The 27,374-nt window shown below is 42.4% G+C and overlaps 1 protein-coding gene across 3 annotated transcripts in view; it reads left to right on the forward strand.

The window, feature by feature from the left end:
• The window catches only part of ELAVL4 (ELAV like RNA binding protein 4), a 104,781-nt gene extending 95,371 nt beyond the window's left edge, over positions 1–9,410 (forward strand). For 2 of the 3 annotated variants that reach the window (XM_062193332.1, XM_062193334.1), the window contains exons 4-7: positions 2,017–2,170; positions 3,820–4,045; positions 5,689–5,727; positions 9,083–9,410. In XM_062193332.1, coding sequence (XP_062049316.1) covers positions 2,017–2,170; positions 3,820–4,045; positions 5,689–5,727; positions 9,083–9,410 — 747 coding nt within the window. Of the gene's footprint in view, positions 1–2,016; positions 2,171–3,819; positions 4,046–5,688; positions 5,728–9,040 lie in introns of all 3 variants that reach the window. The other variant, XM_062193333.1, reaches the window with a different exon arrangement.
• Positions 9,411–27,374: the final 17,964 nt, after the last annotated feature.

Consider the following 27,374-nt stretch of genomic DNA (forward strand, 5'->3'; position numbering starts at 1 on the left):
TTCATTGAGAGCCATGCTCGGGAGGTTTTTAGAAGGTATTGAGGACAGAGAAGGCTATCTAGATAATATGCATTTGAGCTGAACACTTACGATGAGTAAGATTTGGACCAGAGCAAGGAGGTGGAAGAAGTTTTCCCTGTGGCAGATTGTGTTTTGAGGGAGCAGAAATGTCATTCAGATAATTAATGTGTCAGTGATTGGTAAGAGTGAGATAGGGGTGACCCTCATTACCGTACACATATCACTGTGATGTTTTTATTTCCATCTCCCTACTAGTCCCTCCTGCAGCCTGAAAGATCACTCTGCTGAGTTATAACCTGAAAGACTGTCCCTTAAAGCAAGGGTAGTACTTTCTTGGGAGTGAAGCCCTGTCCAGAAAGTCATATGGGACTCTTGGTCCTTCAGCCCTCATGCCCAAAATGCACACACAGGGACCTTCCATGTGAAGCCCCCTCTACCTCCCAGCCATGTGCTGGAAAGGAGCATCCCAGGTTGCCCAAGAGTTTCCAGAAGATGCAGACCTTATAGGTAGCTGCCTTGCTCCATCAGTAGGAGCCAGCAAAGCAGATTAGTCACTCACATCATTTTATCTGTTGAGTCAACATCTATTTTTAGTTGTGGAACCCACAAAGGGACCTGGCATCTCTGTCACAGAAAGGGAGAGAGTGCCATGGTAAGAGGCCTGCTCATCTGTTATCCTCTTTCCTGGACCCGCTCTCTCCCCTGAAGGTCTGAGAAGCATGGTTCGCTTTGCTGTAGGAGATTTAGTTCTTAGTGTCAAAAGTCCATGTGTGATTCATTTTCCACACATGTGGGTGTGGACACACTCTCACCTCTATTGTCTTAGCAGGTCCTATGAATCAGTTATATAGATTAAATAAAACTCAGCTGAAGAATGCTCAGGCACATGGTCCCTCCCTGTGCAACATTGTCAGGTGTGTTCTGAGACGACTGTTTTCATCTATTCTGAGCCATAACTGCCCCCGAAATAGCTGTAGCAGCAAAATGCTTTTGTTAGACTAGCTGTAAATTATATTTCAAATGTCTGATGTTGTTTTCTGTAAAAAAATAAATAAATAAGTAAATGAAAGTCTAAAATTAATGACTGCTGGGGTTTGCTTTGCTTATGTGTACTGCTACAGATTTGGCTTCTTGCAGATGGATTTTCAGATCTGTTTACACTTCTGTGTTAGCTTTTTTGAGGAAAAAAAAAAAGCAGTTGAGAGATCTGGGAGGACAAATTTACAAAGTCACATTTATTATAGCCATTGATGAAGCTCTCTTCTCTCTCCCACTGCCCTTCCCCTCCCTCCCGTCCACCGTGCCCCCATTTTGTTTGTTGTGGTTTTATCTGCCCTGCCTCAACGTTAGAGGCATCTGATCCTTGCAGATGTGACCACAAGGTCACATATCCAGTTTTGCAAGCAGATGTTCATTCAGCCCCATTTCACCAGCACTTTGTCATTCAGCAAGAGCAGACCTTGTAGGAACAGATTGTAGCAACACAAAGGATAGGACATAAAGAATCTTGTAGAGAACCTGATGGCTTTTATATGTTCAACAAGGAGATGGGGGTAGGGAGGGTCGCCAGGAGAGAAATGTGCAGAGCAGAATTTTTTTTTTTTTGGTTTATTCAAAGATTATTATGTGTTGGATACAGTAAATCATCTATACACCCACATCCAGGAGGGAAATCTTCAGAACTCCATGCGTGGGTAGTTCTGCATTTAACAGCTGCCATACAGTAACTATTTTGTTCTGCACTTAGAGACCCTTATCTGTGCATTTGTTTTAAGTTATCAAGTTATCGTCAACTCTCCTTTTGTTCCTCTATTGCTGTTCTCCTGGTTCTCATTACTATTACAAGAGTAGCTAAAAATCTGAACCACCGAGTGATTTAGACTGACACTGTGAATTGTAATGATAGACGAGGGGCTGTCATCTTGGTTGTTGACTCAGTCTGTACTCTGAAGGTGATTACCTGTAATGGATTTAGCCCCTCTTGCCTTTCCATAGGTCTCATATGCCCGCCCGAGTTCTGCCTCAATCAGGGATGCTAACCTCTATGTTAGCGGCCTTCCCAAAACCATGACCCAGAAGGAACTGGAGCAGCTTTTCTCCCAATATGGCCGCATCATCACCTCACGAATCCTGGTTGATCAAGTCACAGGTTAAGTGTTTCTTTGTAATTTATTTCCTTGTGTCTCAATGTCATCAGCCAGTGCCCTATTCCCATGTTCCCCATAGGAGCAAACTAATGAGTGGTAAAGGTAAAGGAGGTGGGTCGTGAATAGGCAGTAATCTGACTTGAGAGAATAGCTTCTTACCAGTCAATGGCCCACATTTAAAATGGGCCATCTTGGGAACTGTTCCAGCAGCAGCTAAACTGCTTGGCAGGGTTGTAAAGAGGATCTGGGCAACCGACTAAGAGTGGGACTGTGTGACCTTCAAAATCTCTTTCAGCTCTCAACCAGTAATGTTACTGCTGCACGTGAGAGGAACCTGCATGTATAGCTCTAGCTCCAATTCATAGCATTCTAGACTTAGAAGGAACTTTCAACTGCTTCATGTAACAGATAAGAAAACAGATCTGAAGAGGGAGTTTCTGACTTCCCACCAGGTAGCTAGTAGCAGTTTGGGAGTATGAACCCCAGATCTCCAGATCCTACTGTGGTTCTTTGTCCATAATAAAGAAAGATAACCACTACCTCTCAATAAGAATTGAAAGGTGCCCTAGATTGCATTTTGCATGACAAGGTGTTTTGCCTACTCTGAATTTGAACTCACTACCTCAGAGTAGTTAAGTTTATGTTTGTCATTTGATCACTATTATAGACCCTCACCAAAGTTAGCTCTGCCACCACAGACACTGTGCCGAGGGACAATGACTACCAAAGATGAAGGAGGCACAGTCCATTGCCATACAGGACAGTGACAAGTACCTGCTAGGGTCTGCCCAGTGCCCCCTGAGAGCTCAGGAGAAGACATCCATACCTGATGGGGATTGTTGGGAAGGCTCCTTTTTTGAGTACAATGTCTGAACAGGGCTTTGGAGGATGGCTTGAAGTTATCAGACAGAATTCCAGGTCAAAGGACAGTATATCCTGAGGCATGGAGCCAAGGAAGAAGAACATAATTGTTCAAGGAATGTCAGGCAATTTAGGATGACTTGTGTGAAGCTCACTAAGGGATTTGGAGCCAGAGTTCCAGGGGCATTGAATGCTGTGTCAAAAAATCTGAGCTATATCTGTATACAACATGGAGTCATAGAAGGGTATTTTGTGAGCATTATTTGTTTGTAATTCTATTTGGAACAGGGAGTGGGGACAGGCAGCAAACAATAGGTATGCTGCACAGATGTAAAGTTTGAAAAGTACAAAAGAGGTCAGATGATGTTTTTAAAATGGTGTTTATGTGGTTAGAGTTTGCTTTACAAATCGAAAACCTAATCACTAGGTATGCAGGACACTTTGGAGGACTAGTAGAAACTGGATGGTGGACTAAAAACTGAATTGTGGGAACTCCAGGGAGATGAGGACTGAGCTAGGCCAGTGGTAGAGGACCAGGGGAGCAGGGGGTGGCAGAGAACAGATATAGGCTGTCCTTGGGTTCTGTGGGTGAGAGGCATCTGTCCAGGGCCATGATGTTAGAAATGCATGTAGATGAATTTTGATAGGTAAGAGCAGTTCAGACTGAGCCCAGACCCACAACTGGGCTGACTCCCCACTGAATGTCCGTGGGGCCCAACCCTTCTGTTCACAGAGATGGTTACCAGTTTGGTTTGTTCACTTTAGACAAAGTCTCTTTCTCTTTCCTCAGGAGTGTCTAGAGGGGTGGGATTCATCCGTTTTGATAAGAGGATTGAAGCAGAAGAAGCCATCAAAGGGCTGAATGGCCAGAAGCCCAGTGGTGCTACAGAACCGATTACTGTGAAGTTTGCCAACAACCCCAGCCAGAAGTCCAGCCAGGCCCTGCTCTCCCAGCTGTACCAGTCTCCCAACCGGCGCTACCCAGGTCCACTTCACCATCAGGCCCAGAGGTTCAGGTAGGCATGCCCACAGAGGAAGGAGCTCTGCTACACTGGTACAGAGCAGAGTAACAGCCAGGGAAGCCGATGGCCCTGAAGGACAGGACAAGGCTAAAGGCCTCTGCCTCCAAGAATCACTGTGCAAAACTCCTCCCCAGACCTCAGTTTCTGTTCCTATAAAATGAGCTGATTGGACCAAGTGCACTTCCAAGCCCCCTTCCAACTTAACAACTGTGAATGTGTGGTTACTTCAGAATCTTTGGCAGAAACAAGATGCCTCTGCCTTTAAGGAAATAAGAAGGTTCAGTTTCCATTAGTTAATCACAGATAAGTGACCCCATTCAGCAGCTTAGACAAAAGGCTAGACATGGCTTTTAATGAAGTCCAAGAGTAAACCAGGAGGCAGATCTTTGCCAGAGGGAGTGATTGTTCCTGTCTTCTTTTTCCTGGGCAGATAACTGTTGGGTTCAGGACAGGGAACTCTCTTTTCTGTTAACTTTACTCCATGAAGGCAGAGGACTGTGGGAAGACAGGAGGAAGATTCTGTCCTAGCCTTATTATTAGTGTTTCCTTTGGTACCCAAGCCCCAGGAAGCCCCTGGCGCCGTGGAGCATTTCCTTTCTCCTGGGATGTTTCCGAAAGGCAGGTTTCTCTCCAGGAAGGCAGCATGACCTTGACCAGCCTGTATTGTGCAACAGATAATATTCCTAACCTACTCATAAGGAATTCTAAGTAATTATTTTATTCCACCCACATGCCAGCTCCTCTTTAGTGAAAGGATTTTTCCCCTTGTCACACTACACATGGGAGAATAGTAAGTCCTTCTATCTGGGATGGTGCTGTCCATCTGGCCTCAATAAGGAGAAAAAACAACCTCCTGAGTGTCCTACCAAGCCCCGTGAATTTGAAATGGTTAATGACTTCAGGAAGAGTCTGGGGCACCTAATTTTTGTTTTGTGTGAGAGCACATGCAGTATTTATGTAAAAAGCCTCTCCAGCAGCCTTCTAACGGTGGAAACTATGGTTACTACTGCCCCATGGTGTGAGTAGCCTGTCCCCAAGTAAGGGACTGATTGTGAGGAAGATTATAACACAATGGCAGTTTGCTGGGAGGTGCTTTGGGGCTGTAATCAATAAGCTATTTTTTTAAAAATCTTCACCCAAAAACTCCCCTTGTCACCTAAATTTGTATATGGTAAGAAGATTTAGTTGACATATCCAGGCTCACTGAAAAGATCTGTTCTGATGCGTATTGTGTGCACATGTATTGTTAATCTGGACATCAACCTTTATTCACAAGTCTAATTATAGTAAAAGGTGAACAATTTAAGAAGCCACTGCCCCGCTCAACAATTTCACACACAATATAAAATCGAATCCACACAAATGTTCTGAGAGGTGGGGGGAGTGGGATTAATTCAGACCTTGAAAGAAAAGGAGATTTATTAGACACTTGCTTTAAATTCTAGCATTGACCTGAACATGAATTACTTGCAGTTGGAAGCAGGAAAGGGGAAAACTATCAGTGGATAGACTCCTAAGCAGTGGGGAAAGTTGTTGAGCTTTTCTTCTTTGAAAATGGAGCATTCTTATTAATAGTTCCATTGAGCGATCTTGCCATCTGTGAGGCATTAACCCAGAGACCCTCCTTCTCTTTGCAGGCTGGACAATTTGCTTAATATGGCCTATGGCGTAAAGAGGTAATTAAAACTCCACAGATTGCCAGATGTCCGTGTTGGCACAGACTGGGGCTAGAATTTTTTTTTTTTAATTCACTAACTTTACTTTTTTTAAAAATTCTTCCTTTTTCTTCCACCAGCATGTCAAATTCTTAATTTTAATTTCAGACCTCAGTTGGTTTTGTTTCTTTTAGGGCACACAAAATGTATTTGTGTGTTTCACTTTTTCTTTTATTTGCAGGTGGGCTTCTCCTATGGTTCAGGTGCCACAGCTACCAAGCCCTTGATGATCTGGTCCTCTGAATGGCTTCCCTAAGGGAGAAGGCTTTTATTCTTTGCTGGCTAATCTTGCACAGTTGCAGAGCAACTGTTTTGCATTAGCAATGCCAAGATTGAGTTAAGAGGGCAGATTCTAGCAAATCAAAATTAGAACATTTTGCTAATCATGTTTGACAATCTTATGATTTTCTGTGGAAAAATTAGATTTTGGATTACCAGCCCTAGCCAAGGCATGATAAACGTGTGAATGACTTTCTGACTCCAGTCCCCACCTCAGTGTACATTTCAGAGCACATCCTGAGAATGAAGTGTATCTGTGTGCACCTCAACCAGGGGTTCCTTTTGTTACAGGTTTTAACAGTTACTATAGATCCTCCCTTGGTTATATATGTATGTGTGTTTTAAACTTGCGGTTTCTTTTATTTAAAGCTTTCTGTGGGGTTGGGGGCTCAAACAGGGTCAAGGTTTGAGGGATTTCTGAATGTAGTCGAGGGGTATTCCAGACCCAAAGTGAAATCTGAAACTCGGGAAGTTGAGTGTGTTATGTCTGTGACCATGAGATTCCCATATGTGCTTTTGATAAGCTCCACTGCACTGCTAGGGACGTAGTGTCTTCATCATCTTGTTCAGTCGAGCTGCCCACTTTAATTCCCCTTCCTACAGTCAAGGGAACGAGATGTGGTCTTTAATAGTCTGCATCATACTCCCTATTTTAGGCAATTTTTTTTTTTTGCCACTTGGCCATGCATGGTAAGTACCTAGACTCTGAAAACTGGTGCACCTTGGGTGGAGTCACTGACTGCAGACTTCAGTACCAGAGGGCCAGCCTCTCTGATTTCAGTCTCAGCACCAGTGAGGACAACTGTGAATTATCTGCACGTCTAACACACTGCTTGCCTGTTCTCAGGCATTTTACATCTTTGCTAGCTCTGTCCCATCCCTTCACTCCTTTCTGACTTTAATGAGGTAGCACCAAATATTATGAAAACAGTGTTGTGTAAAACATAGATGAGACTAGGGAAGACACAGCTGCCCTTTCCTCTAGTGCCCCACCCAGAATAGACATCACTAGTTGATAACAGCATTCTCTTTTCCTATTGAAACCAGATTTGGATCTAGAATCTTTCCTACCAAAGTGCTCCAGGTAGCATCACCAATGAGTGGAGGCTCTTCTTGAAACCTCTCTGCCAACCCTGACTTTGGCCTTACAACAAATAATTAACAGTTCTCTGTATATAAACTGAAAGGGATTAGTTCATCCAGTTGAGGGAGAGAAGATGGAGAAGATGGTCTTTAGAAATAGAAAATAGCAATTATATGTGGATTTACTCTTCTAAGAATCTGTACTGATTTTGGAGGGGTGGGGGGGTTGTCTTATATGTTTCTCAGCAAAAAGAAAGACTGACTTAGTGAATAACTGCAAAAATAATGTCTGTTGAGTTGTTATATTTAGAACATTTCAGCATCCACTTGTCCAAATTCTAGTTAGATATAGAACTATCATTTAATAGGACTCAAATCTCCAAGAATATTTCCTTATTTTTAAGAACATTTCTAGCTCATATTTTACCCCATGACTTTCCTAAGTTTTTCCTTCCTTTCCTTCTCCCACCCCCACCCCCCAAGAAACCCAACCAAATGAAAAGCAACCCATAGTCAATGTATTGGACTGAAATCTATGTATAAGTTTGGTATGAAAAAAATGTTAACAAATAGTGTTCTGCTATAAGGCACTGGTAATTTAATTGTTTCATCAATGTATTCATCACAAATCACATGTGCATCTATTTTTATCAGACACTGAGTAGAATCTCAAGAGTTTTTTTCTTTTCAAGATTACACAAAAACTGAAAAGATTTATAAGCTTAAAACAAAAGTAGTTGTCACATGGCAAGTAATAGTTTTATGCCTTTCTAATGTATGGAGATTCAAGATGTATAAGTGTATAAGCCACTTTAAATCTTGCTCCACTGATTTTTAGAAATGAATTCCAGATAATATAGCATCAAGGAATGACACATCTTTTTTTTTTTTAGACATTTATTTATTAATTTGAATGGCAGAGTTACAGAGAGGCAGAGACAGAGGCAGAGCCAGAGAGAGGTCTTTCATCTGCTGTTTCACTCCTGAAATAGTTCATTCCCCAAGTGGCTGCAACAGTTGGAGCTGGGGTAATCTGAAGCCAGGAGCCAGGAGCTTATTCTGGGTCTCCCACACAGGTGCAGGGGCCCAAGGACTTGGGCCATCTTCCACTGCTTTCCCAGGCCATAGCAGAGAGCTTGATCAGAAGTGGAGCAGCCAGGCCTCAAACCAGTGCCCATATGGGTTGCCGGCATTGCAGGCAGCGGCTTTACCCGCTACACCACAGTGTCAGCTCCTGAAGATACATCTTTATTATTATCGCTCAAGTGTTTTGGGAGAACCCTTTTTGAATAAATGCTATGTGAAGCATGAACCACCCATCTAATTAATAACATGACAAATCTGTTCATCCTCACACATCTCAACCCTCAGTAATAATGAAATCTTTGATAAGTGTAGGTCAAAGATGGTAGAATTGAGCCATCTAAGGGCCATCTTCTAACCTGTCTTAAAAAAAAGAAAGACTACAGTTTCCCAAACACTGACATCAACCAGCTATTCATGTATTCAATCAATAAAAATTTGTTGAGTGTTTTCTGTGTGTCGCTATTTCTATGAGATTCCCATATATGCTCCATTGAATAAATAAATAGAACAATAAAATGAATGAAATGGAACCTCTTCCCCTCAGAGCTCTTGGTCTATTGTAGGGAGAGTCAGGGTGAGATTCCCCCATGAGCATTTACTATTAGAAGAGTGAGAGTCTTACTCTGGAAGCTTTGGGAATCTCTCATTGTGTTCAGTTTCTTTTGGGATGTCCATGCCTCAGTCATTTAGCTATTGCCATCAGAAGAAATGCCACAGACATTAGTTTTTGCATTTTGGTTTTTAAACCCCAAAGACTCTCCTACACTCACTCACCCAGCCCTCTGCCCCGTGTCTGTCTGTGCACCTGTGTGTTATCCATGGTCAGACTGATGTCTGGACCAGTCCCCCCTTCTGCTTGTCCCCCCAGGTTCTCCCCGATCACCATTGATGGGATGACAAGCCTTGTGGGAATGAACATCCCTGGCCACACTGGAACAGGCTGGTGCATCTTTGTCTACAACCTGTCCCCCGATTCTGACGAGAGTGTCCTCTGGCAGCTCTTTGGCCCCTTCGGTGCAGTGAATAACGTCAAGGTCATCCGTGACTTCAACACCAACAAGTGCAAGGGATTCGGCTTTGTCACTATGACCAACTATGATGAGGCAGCCATGGCCATCGCCAGCCTGAACGGGTATCGCCTAGGAGACAGAGTGTTGCAAGTTTCCTTTAAAACCAACAAAGCTCACAAATCCTGAATTTCCCATCCTTACTTATTAACACATATATATAGAAATATATACGAACAAAACACATGCGCGCACACACACACATACACAAAAGAGAAAGAAACAAACTTTTCAAGGCTTATATTCAACCATGGACTTTATAAGCCAGTGTTGCCTAAGTATTAAAACATTGGATTATCCTGAGATGTACCAGGAAAGGATTTTATAATGCTTAGAAAAAAAGAAAAAAAAAAAAAACCTTTGATGCATTGAATGTTCTTTCATAGCTGTCGTTGTTGAATATAATATACATAGATAGCGATGGGCAGGGATTTTTACCCAGCCAGCTAACTTTACTACCTTCCTTGAAGGTGGGTCTTTTTAAGATGACCATTCGCTCATTTGAAGAAGAAAAACAAAAAACAAAAAAAATAAATAAATAAAAACAATTTTTACAAAGCAATGGGATTCAAAGAAAGAAAAAAAAATGATTTTTCTTTTTTGTCCAAATGTCAATCCAATCAGATTGGTAAAAACCCCCACACAAATTAAAGAGGAATAATAAAAAATGCAAAAATGAAAAAAAACTTTTGCAAATTTTTTTATTTTTCCTTTTTTCTTTTATATCATGTGAACTAAAACAGTCTTCTGTTAGGGGATAGGGGCAAGGGGGATACCTGATGACATTAACAATTTAATAACATTAACATTGTTGCCAAAGAGGTGGTCTCTTTGCTGAAAATGGGTTTCAAGAAAAATCTATTTTTATAAAATATAAAGAATTTTTACAAGAGAATCTGGATTTGAGAAAAAAATATTTTGACTGGCTAATTTAGGGGAAATTGACAACTTTGTCACGTTCATACTGCACTGGTAACTTTTTAGAGATCAAGATGTGTGTTTTAAACTGGATTCGTAGACTGTTTTTTGAAGGATGGGCTATAAACAGATGATCTTCATATCTTTTCATAGCATGTAATAATAATTAAAAGAAACAATTATTAATTACTAGGGGAAAGGAGTGTTCATTCTACCCAGGGTACCACAGTTCCCCACAGTCAAAACCCAAAAGCAAGGAGATGAGTTGAAAGACAGTTTTTCTTTAAGTCATCAGTATGGGATGTCAACAGAACAAAAATTAAAAAGATTAATTTTCCTTTTGATCTAAAACTTCCTTAGTTTGAGCAGTAGGTGCTACGAAATTATTTACATATCTTAGTATCATAGTTAAATGTAATGTGTTTAGGAGAGGAAAACAAAAGATACATTTGCTTTAAATCCATTAAGGAATTTTCAAATTCACTTTGTAGCCCATGCTGATAGAATTGGGCTGTGTTGGTACATTTGAAACACTGTTTATGTTGCTTGAAACACTTATTTATTTAATCGCCGATGTGATGATGCCTATGGCCGAGATCAAATATAGCTAGATTGGCTAGACTACTTATTTGTTTACTTAAACTATGGGAAGAAGCATATTATTGTGTCATTCTGTTGTGTGTGTATGTGTATATACAATATAAATATATATATATAAAGTTATTTTTTCTTTGGGTTAATTTATTATAAGTTGTAACACTTGGCTAGTTTTGTTTGTATATGTCTTAAAATGTTTTCTTATGATATTTAAGTGACAGTTAAAGAGGTATCAAGGTAACTTGTGTAGAACTATTGTTTGATATATTGTCATGTTTGTTGTGAATTTTTTTTCTTACTGCACAGTAGAAAAATAAAAAACAACTGGGTCTTTATTTTAATGTAATTCAGATTGGGGAAAACAAAACAGAGCTAAGGGAACAAAATGACTGAGGGAGCACTCTCCCACGTCCAGTGCACTGATCATTTTAGTATGTTTGTGCTTTGTACGGTTATATATTTAAGACAAAAAAACAAAACAAAAAAATAAAAGAGTTCATGCTCTTCCCTGGGTAATAGAAACAGTTACTCGCTATGCATAATCTAGTTGATAGTTAAATTTGCTATTGCTTTTCTTGTCTTGTTATATAAAATCTTTTCAATACAAGTTTAGTCTTAATGGTAATAAAACGTTATGGTTATTTATAACTTGTGCTTATTTTGTGCATTTTTTCCCATGCTGAACCCACTAAGTGCATGTAGACAGGACTGTTGTTTTCACACTGAAGAGGCAAGCATTGTAGTAGTCGTCGTTGTGGTAGACAGATAATGAAAACCAAGGCTGCATCATAGATTCCTCCTTTAAATTTTTTTTCTATTTTTTTTTCCTCTTTTTGGTTTTGGAAAAAAAACACCAGATTTCAGTTCAGAGAACACTCGTTCAACATTCAGGGAAATCTTTTTACATCACCTGCTATGAATGAACGCAGTTTGCTAGCAAAATTTTGATGCATTTGCTAAGCATTAGTGGGAAAGGCATGCCAAAAATCTCTTCTCTATAATGTGTTCAATCTTGGGGGGAAAAAAAAGGAAAAAAAATCTTAGGACCAGGCAGTTGTATACTTCAGTTACAATGAATGACTTCATGTTAATCTTGCTAGTTTAGATGATTTCTGAGGGAAAGTATTGTAAATGTTTTTTTTTTCATAATCTTGTTGTGTTTGAATTATTTGTATTTTATCTGTCCAGACAATAAATGAAAGTGTGTAGAATGAATTTGAGCTTCCCAAATTTTTAAATGTGTTCATTCAGACTTTTTTCTGTAACATCTTCAGATTTCCCCCATATTTTTATCATTAAACCAGAAAAGCAAAGGTGTAGGAAAATTCTGTTTTGCAACTTAGCCCAGTCTCTCAAAGTGAACTCAGTTTTTAGAAGCCTTCGTCCCAATCCATGCTACTAGAAGTGTGGTCCCCACAGTAGTATCAGCATCATCTGGGAGCTTGTTAGAAATGCAGAATCTAGGGCTGCATGCAAATATATATTTAACCAGATCCCCAGGTGAAGATCACTGGTAGTTTAAGGTTTGAGGAGTACTGCCCTGGTTGGCAAGCCAGAACACTTGGCATTGCAGTTCACATGCTGACACATTAGTGTCAGTTATTCACGAGCTCACCCGCAGCTTGTTCAGGGGACAAGCATTCACCATTTGCAGAATATCTCTTCTGCATCAGGCAGGTTGTGCAGTGTCCTCTACATTCTCTCACTTGACCCTCTCAGCAATCCAGGAGGAAGGCGTGCAAAGCATTATCCTCATTTCACAGATGACAAAGACTGAGTGACTTGAAACAGCCAGCAACTTCTAGCTGGGTTTTGATTCTGAATCTGATTCTATTGCCCAAAGCTGCAGCATTGAGATGGGCAGAACTTGGGCAATATTAATGAAGCAGACCATTTGTATTGAAAGTGACTGCTAAACAAGAAAGGTCACCTTTTTATTTTAGCACTTATTTGTGTTCACAACTTGACTTTCTTAGCTTTGAATAAAAACCCTTTAACCAAGGACATGTTCATACAGTATATAAAAAGCGTGATTTAAACTCAACCTACAGAAAACTGCCTACATTATCACAAAGTCACATTAAAATATGCCCTGAACTTTACAGATGAACTTCTAAGTGACATCCTGATAGGATCATTCATTGATGATCTATTGCCTGTCTTTCATTTTCTCACTAATTGAAAATTCATACATGCCCTATAAAACATCACCATCCATAAACTGACACTTCAAGAAGAAATGCCTCCACTGAGCCAGATGGGCAAATGGTCAGATTCTTTTCCATTTCTCATTAACCCCTTTTTTATTATTATATTAAGTAACACCATTGGTTAAGATAATTAAATTCAGAGCAAAGAATGGGATTTAATTAACCACATTAAATATTAAAAATCTAAGACTGGTCCTCACATAGTTGAACTTAAGGGATCTTATTTTAGTTTCAAAGGAAAGCCCTATGCTTTATTTCTGAAGAAAAATGGGTATCCAAATTGTCACTCCCCAGGAGTAATACAGTTTCACAGTCATGCTTATAGAATGTAAAAATGCTGCCAAATCTATGATAGTTACCAGTCATCACCCCTGCTCCTTTTAAAGGTATCATTTTAGTGTGCTATAAGGGGATGGATACATTATTCAAAGTGTTAACAGTTGGTGGAACCTTACCAGTTCATATAGTTCATTCCACAGCCTTGAACAAGATCATTCTTGAAACTTTCACAAATAGATGTACATCTTTAAATTGATCTCAAAAAAATACAAAGAAGGACATTCTACATACATTTTGTAGGCAACACTCACAGCACTGGCACAATGTATCTTCTAACATCTAATAAAAATATTCATCTTGTTGGGAATAAGCCTGTTACCTTAAATCTCCAGGCAAACATACATAGTTTTTGTAGGTGCTTGTGGGGATGGTCCAACAAATCAAAAGAACGCAAAGATTATTAAATTTCTTTCAGGTCCTACCTACATTATATTTTGCTTGGATGAAAAATTACATGTCATAGGAGGTTGAAAGCATATTTCTGTCAAAGTGATAGGGAAGAATACAAAAAAAAAAAGCGGTTGTGTCTATAACCATCCCACATCAGCACCACCAGCAACAAGAGTACTTCTGTTACTGAAGCTCAAATATTGATTAAGTGATAAAAACGAAAATTTTTACTAACTTGGGTTGTTTAAATTTCTTTCATCAGCATCAATCATTATTTGCTAATTTGTAAGTGAAGCATTTAACTCCCAACCCCCACTCCAGAAGAACATTTAAAACTGTGTTTGAAACTCACAGAGTTTTATGGGACCCATATTCGGTCAATATTCAGGTGTGAATAACATAACTTTGTCAAAATTCAGCATGCAGTCGCCTTTTACCATAGATAACTCAGGAAACCCCTAGTCCTTGAAACTGTTTTGCCCTTACCCTGTAGGCACTGTTCATTTGTTCCTGAATGGACAACCACTTGAAAACATGCAGGGGCAAATATTGGTACATCTAAGAAAAAAGTGTTTTTTGCTTTCACCTGTGTGAACTTAAAAATCATACCTGATGAAACAGCATGAGCAGCAAGAGTATGTTTTCTCAATGGAAGAATAATTAAAATCTTAATCTGAGACTATCTTGCCCGATCCCTTCAGCAGCCTTCACGAGAGTTCATAGAACACAGGTGTATAATACCCTTACATCCTACATTTCTTTGTTCTTCATGAAGAGAATAATAAAAGGAAATTATATTTTATTTCCATGAGCTAAAAGCAAGTTTTAATATTGTCCAAAAATGACTCATACCGTTCCTTTATCTTATTAGATTTTTGGTGTATTAGATAATAAGATAATTTCTCGTGGTACAGTATTTATGTAAGAATCATTTCTCTGTGCAGATCACTTACAGAAGTGTCTGTTAACAGGGGAGAATGATGCATAATCAGCACTTAAGATTAAAATAGCCCTGAGAACATAAAAGTGTTCCTTCAATTAAAGGAATAGCATTTCTCCAGTCACATCTTTTTTTGTTTCTGCAGCAGAATGAAAATGCTTAAAGTCACCCAACCCCAGGTTAATTGCTAGAAGGCTTTCCAACGCAAGTTCAGCTTAATCTACTAGTGGTTCAATTGCAGAGTGGACTCACAGGACACTCCAGTGTGCCATGTCATTACTTCAAACAGTTTCCAATAAAGTCCTCGAGGTTGAAGGAGTTGTTTCCAGAAAAAAACATGAGGCTATAGCAAGTCTTTCCTATGCCAAGCACTACACGTTCACACAGCCCCAGTGAGTGGTAGCATCCTCCTTTTACATTGAACAAAAAGAGACACAGAGTGAATAGGTATTTTGTGCAAGTGAGTAGAAAGTGAAGCCAGAATTCAAATCCAGATTCTCTGACCCCCCAAGGCCCTCAGTTATATCACCCTAGCTCCGAGCCAATTCTGTCATGATTAGAGCCAAAACAGTCACCAAGTGGTCCTCACTTCAATTGAGAGTAGAGATGAATCCAAGGAAAATTACACCAACCCACTATCCCTCGGGCTAACCCCCTCCTCAAATCTTGAATAGAAAAACAAACCCAATAGCATTGTTTTATAAGCAAATTGACAAAAACTAAAGGTGATGATAGTTTTTTTTAACTTTTTTTTTTTTTTTTGACAGGCAGAGTGGACAGTGAGAGAGAGACAGAGAGAAAGGTCTTCCTTTTGCCGTTGGTTCACCCTCCAATGGCCGCCGCGGTAGGCGCGCTGCGGCTGGCGCACCGCGCTGTTCCGATGGCAGGAGCCAGGTGCTTCTCCTGGTCTCCCATGGGGTGCAGGACCCAAGGACTTGGGCCATCCTCCACTGCACTCCCTGGCCACAGCAGAGAGCTGGCCTGGAAGAGGGGCAACCGGGACAGGATCGGTGCCCCGACCTGGACTAGAACCCGGTGTGCCGGCGCCGCAAGGCGGAGGATTAGCCTAGTGAGCCGCGGCGCCGGCGAGTGATGATAGTTTTTAAGTACTATTGCTCTGCAGTGTTTAAAAATAAAATTAGTGGGGATGGCATTATGTCATAGCAGGTAAAGCCACCACCTAGGACACCAACATCCCACATGGGCACCAGTTCATGTCCTGGTTGCTCTACTTACTATCCAGCTCTCTGCTAGTGCACCTGGGAAAACAACAGAAGATGGCCACGTGCTTGGGCCCCTGTACCCAAGTGAGAGATTTGGATGAAGCTCCTGGCACCTGGCTTTGACCTGGCTCAACCCTGGCCACTACAGCCATCTGGGGAAGTGATCCAGTGGATGGAAGATTTCTCTCCTCTCTCACCTCTCCTCTCTTTCTCTCTCACCTCTCCTCTCTTTCTCTACCTCTCAGTAGCTCTGACTTTTAAGTAAATAAATAAATCTTTATTGAAAAATGAAATTAATTTGCTCACAGGTCTATTTTAGCCACCAGAAGTCATTGAGATAGAAAGGAATTAAGGATAGGACAACAAGCTAAAAATGTTAACAAGGCAATTTACTGCCTTTGGAGCTGGCCCCATGGGTCTCCTTAGACAGTGAAGAAAGTGTGTGAAACAACAGCACTTAGATGATACTGCTTTCCCTATCTGAACCTTTGAAACAATCCTGACACTCTCATAGCTTAATCCCCATTTTAAATATAACAAAAACAAACTCAGAGAAGTTAAATACCTTGTTGAAGATTGTATAGCATGTAACAGAATTGGATACACAGATGTCATCTGGTTGCAAGTCAATGTCTTTCCACTAATGATGACTTTCCATATGACACCACCTGGATGTGAGATATAGCAAGGTGGGTGATTGAGAGAACCAAACTAAGCCTCGTCTACATTTGAATCCTTACTCTGAATACCTGCCATAAGCCAGGTACTGACCTAGAGGTGTGACTATGACCTATTTGGTGCATAACACTGTAGAGTATATTAGGAAACCAAAAGGAAAAATAGGAATGGAAACTTAGGGCTTTGATACAAAGACAAGACATATGGAACAATTATCTAGTCATGCCAGGTAGTCTCTGTGCTGGAGGGAGAATTTATGGAAACTGAAGTTCTGTGGGGAATAGGAGCAATATTCTGAGACCCAGGAAGGAAGGGGAGTAGTGGTCTGGTTGGAAAGAGGACAAGGTCAGGTGAAAGAAAGTTCTGGGTTTGGATCACTGCACAAGTCATTTAATGTCTGAGATTCTTGATCCTAGAAGAGGGGATTAAATAGTAAAGTATGTCAAGTCCTGGCACTCAACCAAGAGTAGTAGGAATTAAATAGTCCCTTCAAATGAGAGAGGGAAGCAGGAGTAGGGATACATATAGGAATAAGGTTTTGGGAATCTCAGCCTCATGGAACTTAAGCTGCTCTTGAAATACAGTAACTCCAGCAACACACATCCCAGCAAGGGCTCTGATAGCCCCTCAGCAGCCCAAGATCCTACTGCTCCTTCTTCTAGTGCCTGGGCCATTCCACTCACCCGTCCCTGAGAATCAGACAGCCAGGAGCTTCACAGAAGAATCACAGGGACTCTACCTCAGGGTGAAGTCACCTCGCCAGTGCCAAGGAACTGGGTAGGCAGCAGTGTGAGAGGAGAGCAGACGCATAAGAGGGAAAGGGTTAGACCTTCAGGCTGAGGCAGGGGACTGCTTTAGAAAAGCAGGGTACCACAGGGGCTTTGGTGAGGCCTCCTCATTCACAAATACCTGGCAAAGGCTAATATCCTTCTCTTGGCTGTAGGGACAAGAGTCAATGGGAAATGGATCCAATTAGATCATTTGTAAAGGGCAACTTATCCTCCCCTGCTTGTCACACGATAAGTCTTGTCATTATTTGCTTAATTAGCTATGAAAGGCCCTTGGAAGTTACTTCTGCCTTCTCACTGAATCCTTAGTAGAAAAAGGTCATTGAGTTGCCCAACATCCATCGCACTCCAAATGATAAACTGCCCAGCATCTGTCCCACTCCAAGTGATAAACTCCTGATAAGCATTAGGGTTCTCCTCCACTCCCCACACCCATGTCGCTCAAAGTGCACGGATACACCTGTGCCATCCACCTGTTTGGCTCAGGATCTACTGGGGAACCTTCCCGGACCACAGGCTGGATTGAGGCTTCCTCGACAACTCTGCATCACCTTGCTTTCCTGTATCCCATCACACGTCACACACTGTATTTGTACTTGTGTATACTTGCCTCCCTGAGAACAGAGGAATCAGACACAATCTCTGCCTTTGAAAAGCTCACAAGTAAGCAGAGCATACAAGGGCATGAATAAAGCTACAAGATATTTGGAGAACACAGAGAAAGAGCAGTTGGTTCTGACTTCAGCAGGTGGGTGAGGTTGAAGTATGAAAAGGCATCTTAGAGGTGCTTAGGAATCAGTGTCTCTTGAAGGATGGCTCAGATCTGAACAGGCAGGCATTTGGGTGAGATGAAGAGCTTCCTACTGGGAGTGGTGGAAGTGGCCCAGGAGTCCAGGGGCTGAAAAGAGCCCAGTGACGTGGCAGTGGAGGGAGGAACGGGACTGGGGTGAAAACTGAGCAAGGATCAGATCATCAAGGATCTTGGAAACCACAGGAAGTACTTTCATCTTTATCATAATTAATAATAATGGGAAGGAAGGGCCTATATTCCAGCCAATGGATCACCTTCTCTCAGGTGACTAAGTTTAGGTGCCAACTTGGTTAGGTTAAAGGATACCCAGAGAGCTGATAAAATTTATGAGTGTATCTAGGAGAGTGTTTCCGGAAGAGACTGATACAGAAGATTGAACAGGGCAACAAAATGCCCAGCTATAAAACATCTTCCAGTCTCCCTGGAGGTGGTCACATCCTGCAGTTCTGGTCAATGAGATAAAAGTCATTGGTGAGTCATCAGGGGGCAAACTCAGGCCAGTGCTGTGGCACACCGTGCCGTATTGGAGTGCCGATTCCAGTCCTGGCTGCACTGCTTCCAATCCAGTTTCCTGCTAGTGATCCTGGGAAAGCAGTGGAGGATGACCCAAGTATTTGGGCCCTTGCCACCCATGTTAAAGGTGAAAGACAAGGATGAGGTTCTGGATCCTGATTTCTGCCCAGCCCAGACCCCTGACTATTGTGGCTATTTGGGGAGATATCTGTCTGTCTATCTATCTCCCCCCTCCCTCTTGAGTCACTCTGCTTTTCAAATAAATTTTTTTATTTAGAAAACTCATCTGACAAATGTTTTTCTTTTGCCATTGCCCTCTTTCCCCTCTTCCCTCTTCCCACTTGGAATGCTGATGTGCTGTCTCGAACTCCAGATGCCATGTTCCCATCATGAAGATAATAGTGAGTGGTAGATTAAAAACATACTGTGAGACTATCAATGGCATCTCTGAGTTACTATAGCAACCCTGAATTGTCTCCTCTGAACTTCTTATTTGAGAAGAATATGCTGCAGAGCTTCCCAACCAATGAACACCTTCTGATTTATGCACTCATTTTACTGCCACAATTCTCTGAGCAGTCAGGTAGGATCCTGGGCTGCTAGAACCCCCCAACCTATTCATCTCTTGCCCCAACCAGCCTGTCCCTCTACCCTGTTGGGCCATGTAAATATTTTTGTATGTGTGCCACTGGGTAAAAGAGGTCACATGACTTTGTCTCACTAGTTTAAGTCTGATTATCTTTCTGTCCCATTTGGCCATCACCTGTTCCCTCCATCATCCAATGCCCTCCCAGTGTCCCATTACCAGGAGCTCCATCACCACCTGTCTTCAGATTGCCATTGCTCTCTGTGTCAGTCAGCCAAACATCTCAGACTCCTCATGGGTTACCCATCAAGTAACACCCATCTACCTTTGAGCTCAATGCTCATTGGTGCCTCACTTCCTGCCATCACACTGACTAGACTATCCCAGTATCTTTCGTCATCTTCCCAGCTTGAGGATCTCTCTCTCTCTCTTTCTTACCTTTTTCTCCTCTCTCTCCCCTCTTGCTTGCTTCCTCACTATTGCTCATCATAATGGATGCATCCTTCCTTTCTTTTATCTCACTTTGGTGGGGAAAAGCCCCACATACTCTTGCTTGGATCCCTAATAACTGAGTGAAATTGGTTTTTGGATTAACCAGCAAGGCCAGAATGGGCTAAGAAGAACTTTACACTGTACCTTCAATGAGTGCCCTTTAACTTTTTTTAAATTTTTATTTAATAAACATAAATTTCCAAAGTACAGCTTTTGGATTACAGTGGCTTTCCCCCAGTATAACTTCCCTCCCACCTGCAACCCTCCCATCTCCCACTCCCTCTCCCATTCCATTCACATCAAGATTCATTTTTAATTATCTTTATATACAGAAGATCAATTTAGTATATATTAATAAAGATTTCAACAGTTTGCACCCACACAGAAACACAAAGTGAAAAATACTGTTTCAGTACTAGTTATAGCATTAATTCACATTGTACAACACATTAAGGACAGAGATCCTACATGGGGGGTAAGTGCACAGTGACTCCTACTGTTAACTTAATGATTGACACTCTTGTTTACGGCGTCAGTAATCACCCTAGGCTCTTGTCATGAGCTGCCAAGGCTATGGAAGCCTTTTGAGTTTGCCAACTCTGATCTTATTTAGACAAGGTCATAGTCAAAGTGGAAGTTCTCTCCTCCCTTCAGAGAAAGGTACCTCCTTCTTTGATGGAGTGCCCTTTAACTTTGAACCTATTTTCTACTCTGGTCTTCTATGGCTGACTCCCTCCTCACTGACAGTCGTCCTCTCAGGAGCCTCATTATAATTCTTGTAATCGGTCTTCCAGTGTCCCCTATTCCCTGGCCTCAGATACACTTATCTTAGTCTGAGCCTCAGATAGGAACAATCCAGCCCAAGGAGGCACAGGGTCTATGCCAACCCAGGGATGCAGCTACACATCAGAAGGGCATGGAATGGGTACACAACCTTGAGCTGCCTGCTACAGAATGAAAGATTAAATTCTCTAGGCCTCAATCTCCCCATTTGTAAACGGAAGAGCAGGATTACCTGGTCTCAACTTCATTGATGTGACACCTGGAGGAAACAGGGCAGGTTTGAGTCCATTAGAATCAGTACAGAGGCCAGGGGAGGGGAGATGTGGGGGGAATTTTCACCCAGATGCTGAGCTTTCACTACTGAAAGCTTTCCCACAAACAACCCCCCCCCCCCCAGCAATGGAAGCTTCTGTCAGCTGGCACGCTTCATAGAAGGCATGCATGAGGCCTCATTAATCCAGCTGCTGTGGGATCAGGGAAGATACGCTCAGCCCACCCACATTTTTCCATCTGCTTCTGCTGCTGAGGCGAAGATAGGTGGCTCTGGTGGGAGCCCAACCAGAAGGTAGAAGAAGGACTTAGACCCTTGACCACCGGGCAGCCTCAAGACAAGGAAGCTGCACATTCCCTCGAGACCAGGCTTATGTCCCAAATGTGTCTCCCAACCCCACCTCCACACCCAGTGCAACCCCACAACTCTCCTGAGCTCTGCTTGGAAAGCAGCAAAGAAAGAAGTCCCAGGACCATAAACTGATAGGTGAGCAAAGGAGTAAACTGTATCTATTGAGAACTCACTGTGTGTCAGAAACAAACTGTGTCTCTTATAAATACTCCTCAAAGCACACTAAAATTCTGTCCAAAACTACATCGGTTCCAGTTCTGGGTGATTTCATCATGCACATAGATTGTTCTCCCAACATCCTGGCTCTCAGCCTTCTCCTTCTACCTCAGTTACTTCCTCCCTTTGGCCTTAATACCTCAATTCCAATTTCAAGCATCCTCTATTCAATGCCTACCTCGCATCTCACTCCCTTGAACATCCTAACTCAAAATTACCCTTCAATGCCCTTGGAACCTTCAACCTACTTTTTGCTTTCCCTTCCCCCAAGTGTGTCCTCTCTTCCCTTCCTGCCAATTTAAATTCCATATAAGACAAATGATGCTTCCTTTGCATACACTCTCATCTTCCCTACTCTTCCCTCACTTCATTGTACTCGTTTGTCTCAACCAAAGCTCTCCATCTTCTCTGAGCCTGCACCCCCATCTCTGACATGCACTGCAATAGAAAAACATATTCATTTTGACCAGAGTCTCTTTAGTGACCACCAGCCTCACATGGGTCCTAAAATTGCCTGAAGCTCACACTGTATTTCTCTAGATCATCCATTCTCCCTCCCCTCTAGATGTTTTCCTACTTTCTCCTGTTTTCTTCAAACTTCCTACACCTCATCTTCATTTTCAGTGGAAAACCCAACCTCCCGTTTTACTGAGACAATTGAAGCAATCAGAACAGGACTCCCACTTTCTGGATAAACTCCATTGTCAATTCTTCTACCTGTATATGGGAACCCAGCCCTCTCACCTACTCTAGAACATTGATCCAACGGTCACCTCTCTTGTCCTGCAGCATCATGTTTTCCCTCTCTACTGGATCATTTCTATAATGATACAAAGATACTGTTACTTATCCCACCCTGAAAAAAATATTCCCTCTTCCAGAAGGCACTGTAGCACAGTTGTAGCACGTGCTTGGGATACCCGCATCCCATGTTGGAGTGCCTATCCAAGTTCTGGCTACTTCACTTCAAATCTAGCTTCCTGCTAATTTGCCTGGGCAGAAGCAGATGATGGCTCAAGCACTTGAGTCCCTGCCACCCATGTAGGAGATCTGGATGGAGTCTCTGGTTCCTGGGTTCAGCCTGGCCCAGTCCTGGCTATTGAGGGCACTTGGGAAGTGAGTTAGCAGACTGAAGATCACTCTTTGTCACTCTATCTTTCAAATAAATAAATTTTAACACCCCCCTTACCCTAATTCCTATTATTCCATTTCTCACCTCCTTTTCTAACCATGTCCCATTTTTAGTAGCTTTGATATAGACTTTATCAGGGCCTGAGATCTCTTCCTGAGCCCACACTATCTCAGTGTGGTATATACAAGTCTACTCCTTTCTAAAGATTAACTCACCAAATTAGCAGATTGGTGCATAGGTTGTGTTGGTCCTGCGGGACTTCAGATTGAAGGCCTTTGAATTCATTTATCTCCCCTGTAGCTAACATCCTGATGCTAAACTTTAATGGAATTGTTTTTCATTAATTTCAAGCTCTGCTCAAGAAAAGTAATAATCGTTGTGCTCATAGACCCCGGATGGGCTGGTGCCCACCTTGCTATCACAGCATCTTCAGAACTTGTCAGCCTTCCATTGCTGATCAAACAAAGGAAAGCCATGAATGCTGGAGACCAACCAGAGACTCACACACAAGCTGATCACACACTGTTCAAACCCCACCATATTAACTGAATCCCTGTAATGTAAAAGTATGAAGCAGCCTCTTGTCTGTCCCCCTTAGCACAAGGTGTCCTTGCCTGTTTATCAAAATGAATTCACTTACTTGAGGGATTGATACAGTTGGCCCTACAAGGTTCTAATCACTGGATTCAGGAAGTCATTTGCTTCTCCAGTAGATAAGAACCTTGATGGCCAGTATTGTCTTAGGGTGGTTTGTGTCGGGCAATTCCAGGTCAGGCGGAATGTAACCACCACCTTCACATAGCCGCTAGATCAACTGGAGCCCACTTGGCAACCATAAATTTCCTAAAGAGCATGGCATCACTGACCAATCAAAGGAAAGTCATGAGCACCACTGACCAATCAGGAAATTGGACACCAGCTGATCACACACCTCTCAGAACCAATTTCAGTCTATAAGAACTTTTACCTCTAACTTCTTGGAGAGCCCGGGGAATTAAGCAACAGCTACCTGGCTCCTTGGCCTGTGCTTTGCCATAAACACCTACTTTATTCCATCAACCTGATGTCAGTGATTGGCTTTCTGTGTGTTGGGTGAGCAGACCCAGGTTGGGGGTTCTAGAGCAATGCCTCCAACTTGTTTGGGATGTTGTTTGCAACACCTTTAATCCCTCTGGAAGCCCGGGAATTGAGCATCAGCTGCCTGGATCCTTGCTCTGTGCACTGCGAATAAACTCCACTTTCTTCCATCACCTGGTGTCAGTGATTGACTTACTGCACAATAGGCAAGTGGACCCAGGTTGGTGTTCAATAGCGCATTTTCCAACAATCCTTGGGGAGTGATACAGCGACTTCAACAAGAGCCCGTGAGAGTCTCGCGGGCTTTCCAAGTGCTTGGGCTACTGCACTGTGAGACACTGTGAGAAAAATGACCTGAATGAAATATGTCGGTGAATGAGATCCCAGCGGAAAGAACGGGGCATCAAAGAAGGAAGTACCTCTCTCTGAAGGGAGGAAGGAACCTCCTCTGTGATATGGCCTTGTCTAAATAAGATCAGAGTTGGTGAACTCAAGAGGCTTCCATAGCCTTGACAGCTCATGACAAGAGCCTCGGGTGATTACTGACATCATAAATGAGAGTGTCAATTGTTAAATCAACAACAGGAGTCACTGTGCACCTGCTACCCATGTAGAATCTCTGTCTTTAATGTGTTGTACTATGAGAATTAACGGTAAAACTACTAGTCAAACAGTACTCTATATCTTGTGTGTCTGTGTGGGTGCAGTCTGTTGAAATCTTTACTTAGTATATACTAAGTTGATCATCTGTATATAAAGATAATTGAAAATGAACCTTGATCAAGAATGGGATGGGAGAGGGAGTGGGAGACGGGATGGTTGCGGGTGGGAGGGAGGTTATGGGGGGAAAACCCACAACAATGCAAAAGTTGTACTTTGTAAATTTACATTTAATAAATAAAAAAAAAAAAAAGAAATACAGTGATATGGGGCCGCACTGTGGCGTACCAGGTGGGGCCACCGTCTGAAGTACCGGTATCCCATATGGGCACCGATTCAAGTCCTGGCTGCTCCACTTCTGATCCAGCTCTCTGCTGTGGCCTGGAAAAGCAGTAGAAGATGGCCCAAGTCCTTGGGCCCCTGCACCCATGTGGGAGATCCAGAGGAAGCTCCTGGCTTCAGATCGGTGCAGCTCCGACTGTTGTGGCCAATTGGGGAGTGAACCAGCAGATGGAAGACCTCTCTTTTTGCCTCTCCTTCTTTCTCTGTGTAACTCTGACTTTCAAATAAATAAATTAAATTTTTTAAAAGATTTTATTTATTTATTCGAGAAGTAGAGTTACAGACAGAGAAAGGAAGAGACTGAGAGAAAGGTAGGTCTTCCATCTGCTGGTTCACACCCCAGATGGCTGCAATGGCCAGAGCTGAGCCAATCCGAATCCAGGAGCCAGGAGCTTCTTCCAGGTCTCCCAAGCGAGTGCAGGAGCCCAAGCACTTGGGCCATCTTCTATTGCTTTTCCAGGCCATAGCAAAGTGCTGGATTGGAAGAAGAACAGGGCCGGTGCCGTGGCTCAACAGGCTAATCCTCCGCCTTGTGGCACCGGCACACCGGGTTCTAGTCCCGGTTGGGGTGCCGGATTCTATCCCGGTTGCCCCTCTTTCAGGCCAGCTCTCTGCTATGGCCCGGGAAGGCAGTGGAGGATGGCCCAAGTGCTTGGGCCCTGCACCCCATGGGAGACCAGGAGAAGCACCTGGCTCCTGTCTTCGGATCAGCATGGTGCACGGGCCATGGCGGCCATTGGAGGGTGAACCAACGGCAAATGAAGACCTTTCTCTCTGTCTCTCTCTCTCACTATCCACTCTGCCTGTCAAAAAAAAAAAGGAAGACGAGCAGCTGGGACACAAATGGTGCCCATATGAGACACTGGCACTGCAGGCAGAGGCTTAGCCCTTTACACCACAGCACTGGCCCAATGTCATGCTTTTTTTTTTTTTTAAGATTTATTTACTTATTTGAAAGGCAGAGTTACATAGAGGCAGAGGCAGAGAGACACAGAGAGAGATCTTCCATCTGTTGGTTCGCTCCCCAGATGGCCGCAATGGCCAGAGCTGCACCAACCCAAGGCCAGGAGCCAGGAGCTTTGTGCAGGTCTCCAACATGGGTGCAGGTGCCCAAGGACTTGGGCCATCTTCTACTACTTTCCCAGGCCATAGCAGCAAGCTGGATGGGAAGTGGAGCAGCCAGGACTCGAACTGGCACCTATAAAGAATTCTGGCACTGCAGGTGGTAGCTTTACCTGCTATACCACAGTGTTGGCCCCTCAATGTCATAGCTTTTAATACAATTCATGCTTGGATGGCTCTCAAATATATTTCCAACACAGACCTCTCTCCTCAATTCTGGATACCTATATATTCTATTGTCTAGTTGACATCTTCATCTGATCGTCTAAATAGTCTGTACAACTTAACATGCCAAAAAAAAAATTTTTTTGGCCTCCCATCCACTCATCCTACTCTTCCTCCAACTCAACAAATAGCACCATTCTGGTGGCTCAAACCAAAACCCTTGGAATTACATTTAACTCCATTTTTCCATCTATCCTTAAAGTCTCTCTATTGTGCAGATTTGTATATGTTTTGCTCAATACTACAACCTCAACTCATGAAAGAGTATTAATCCTTAGTAAATGTTCAATAAATATTTGCTAAATAAAGGAAAAAGTAAATTAATTTAATGACTTTTGTACCAAGTCCCTCATCATCTATTCATTCAATAAGTAAGATAATTACAGATTGTGATAATAGCTACAAATGGAAGAAAATAATAAAAGGGTTCTGCCTTATCTCTGAGAAAATGACTTTGAAAAGAGACTTCAGGAATCTAAAGGAGCCATTGTGGAAAGAACCCGGAGAATAACATTGACACAGAGGCCAAGAGACAGCTAAGCACTTAACGGTTCTAGGAAACAACAGATGGTCAGAGGAACAACAGAACCTGGAGAGGGAAGGGAGAGAGGTGGTGAGCTGGGAGGGTCAGGTCACACAGGGTTTGCAGATCCTCATAAGGAGTATGGAGTTCATTCATAGGTCACTGACTATTTTGTCAACTTTCTAAACAAAGAATGTGAAAAATTTAGACTTGAGGATTTGATCCCTATTCTGCCAGGCTTAAGTTTTGCAACCTTTAGCAAGTTATCTCCCCCTTTGAACTCCATATCTACAATTGCGAAATAACTATTTTTATCTCCTTACCTAATACCATTGTCTTGAAGTTCAAGTGTGATTAGTCAGGGATCTTCAGAGCTGTAGATCTTGAAGGTCACTTCAAACAGATTATTAAAGATAAGGACCGATCAGGGAAAACAAATGATATTTGTCTCTTTGGGACTGGCTTAATTCACTCAGCATAATGTTTTCCAGATTCCTCCATCTTGTTGCAAATGACCGGTTTTCGTTGTTTCTTACTGCTGTATAGTATTCTATGGAGCACATGTCCCATAATTTCTTTATCCAGTCTACTGTTGATGGGCATTTGGGTTGGTTCCAGGTCTTAGCTATTGTGAATTGAGCTGCAATAAACATTAATGTGCAGATGGCTTTTTTTATTTACCAAATTAATTTCCTTTGGGTAAATTCCAAGGAGTGGGATGGCTGAGTTGTATGGTAGGGTTATGTTCAGGTTTCTGAGGAATCTCCAGACTGACTTCCATAGTGGCTTAACCAGTTTGCATTCCCACCAACAGTGTGTTAGTGTCCCTTTTCCCCTCACATCCTCTCCAGCATCTGCTGTTCCCTGATCGGTGACAACTGAGCACCAAAGGGGAAACCTGTTAAG

This window comes from Lepus europaeus, chromosome 5 (assembly GCF_033115175.1).
Source record: "Lepus europaeus isolate LE1 chromosome 5, mLepTim1.pri, whole genome shotgun sequence".
Lineage (NCBI taxonomy): Eukaryota > Metazoa > Chordata > Mammalia > Lagomorpha > Leporidae > Lepus > Lepus europaeus.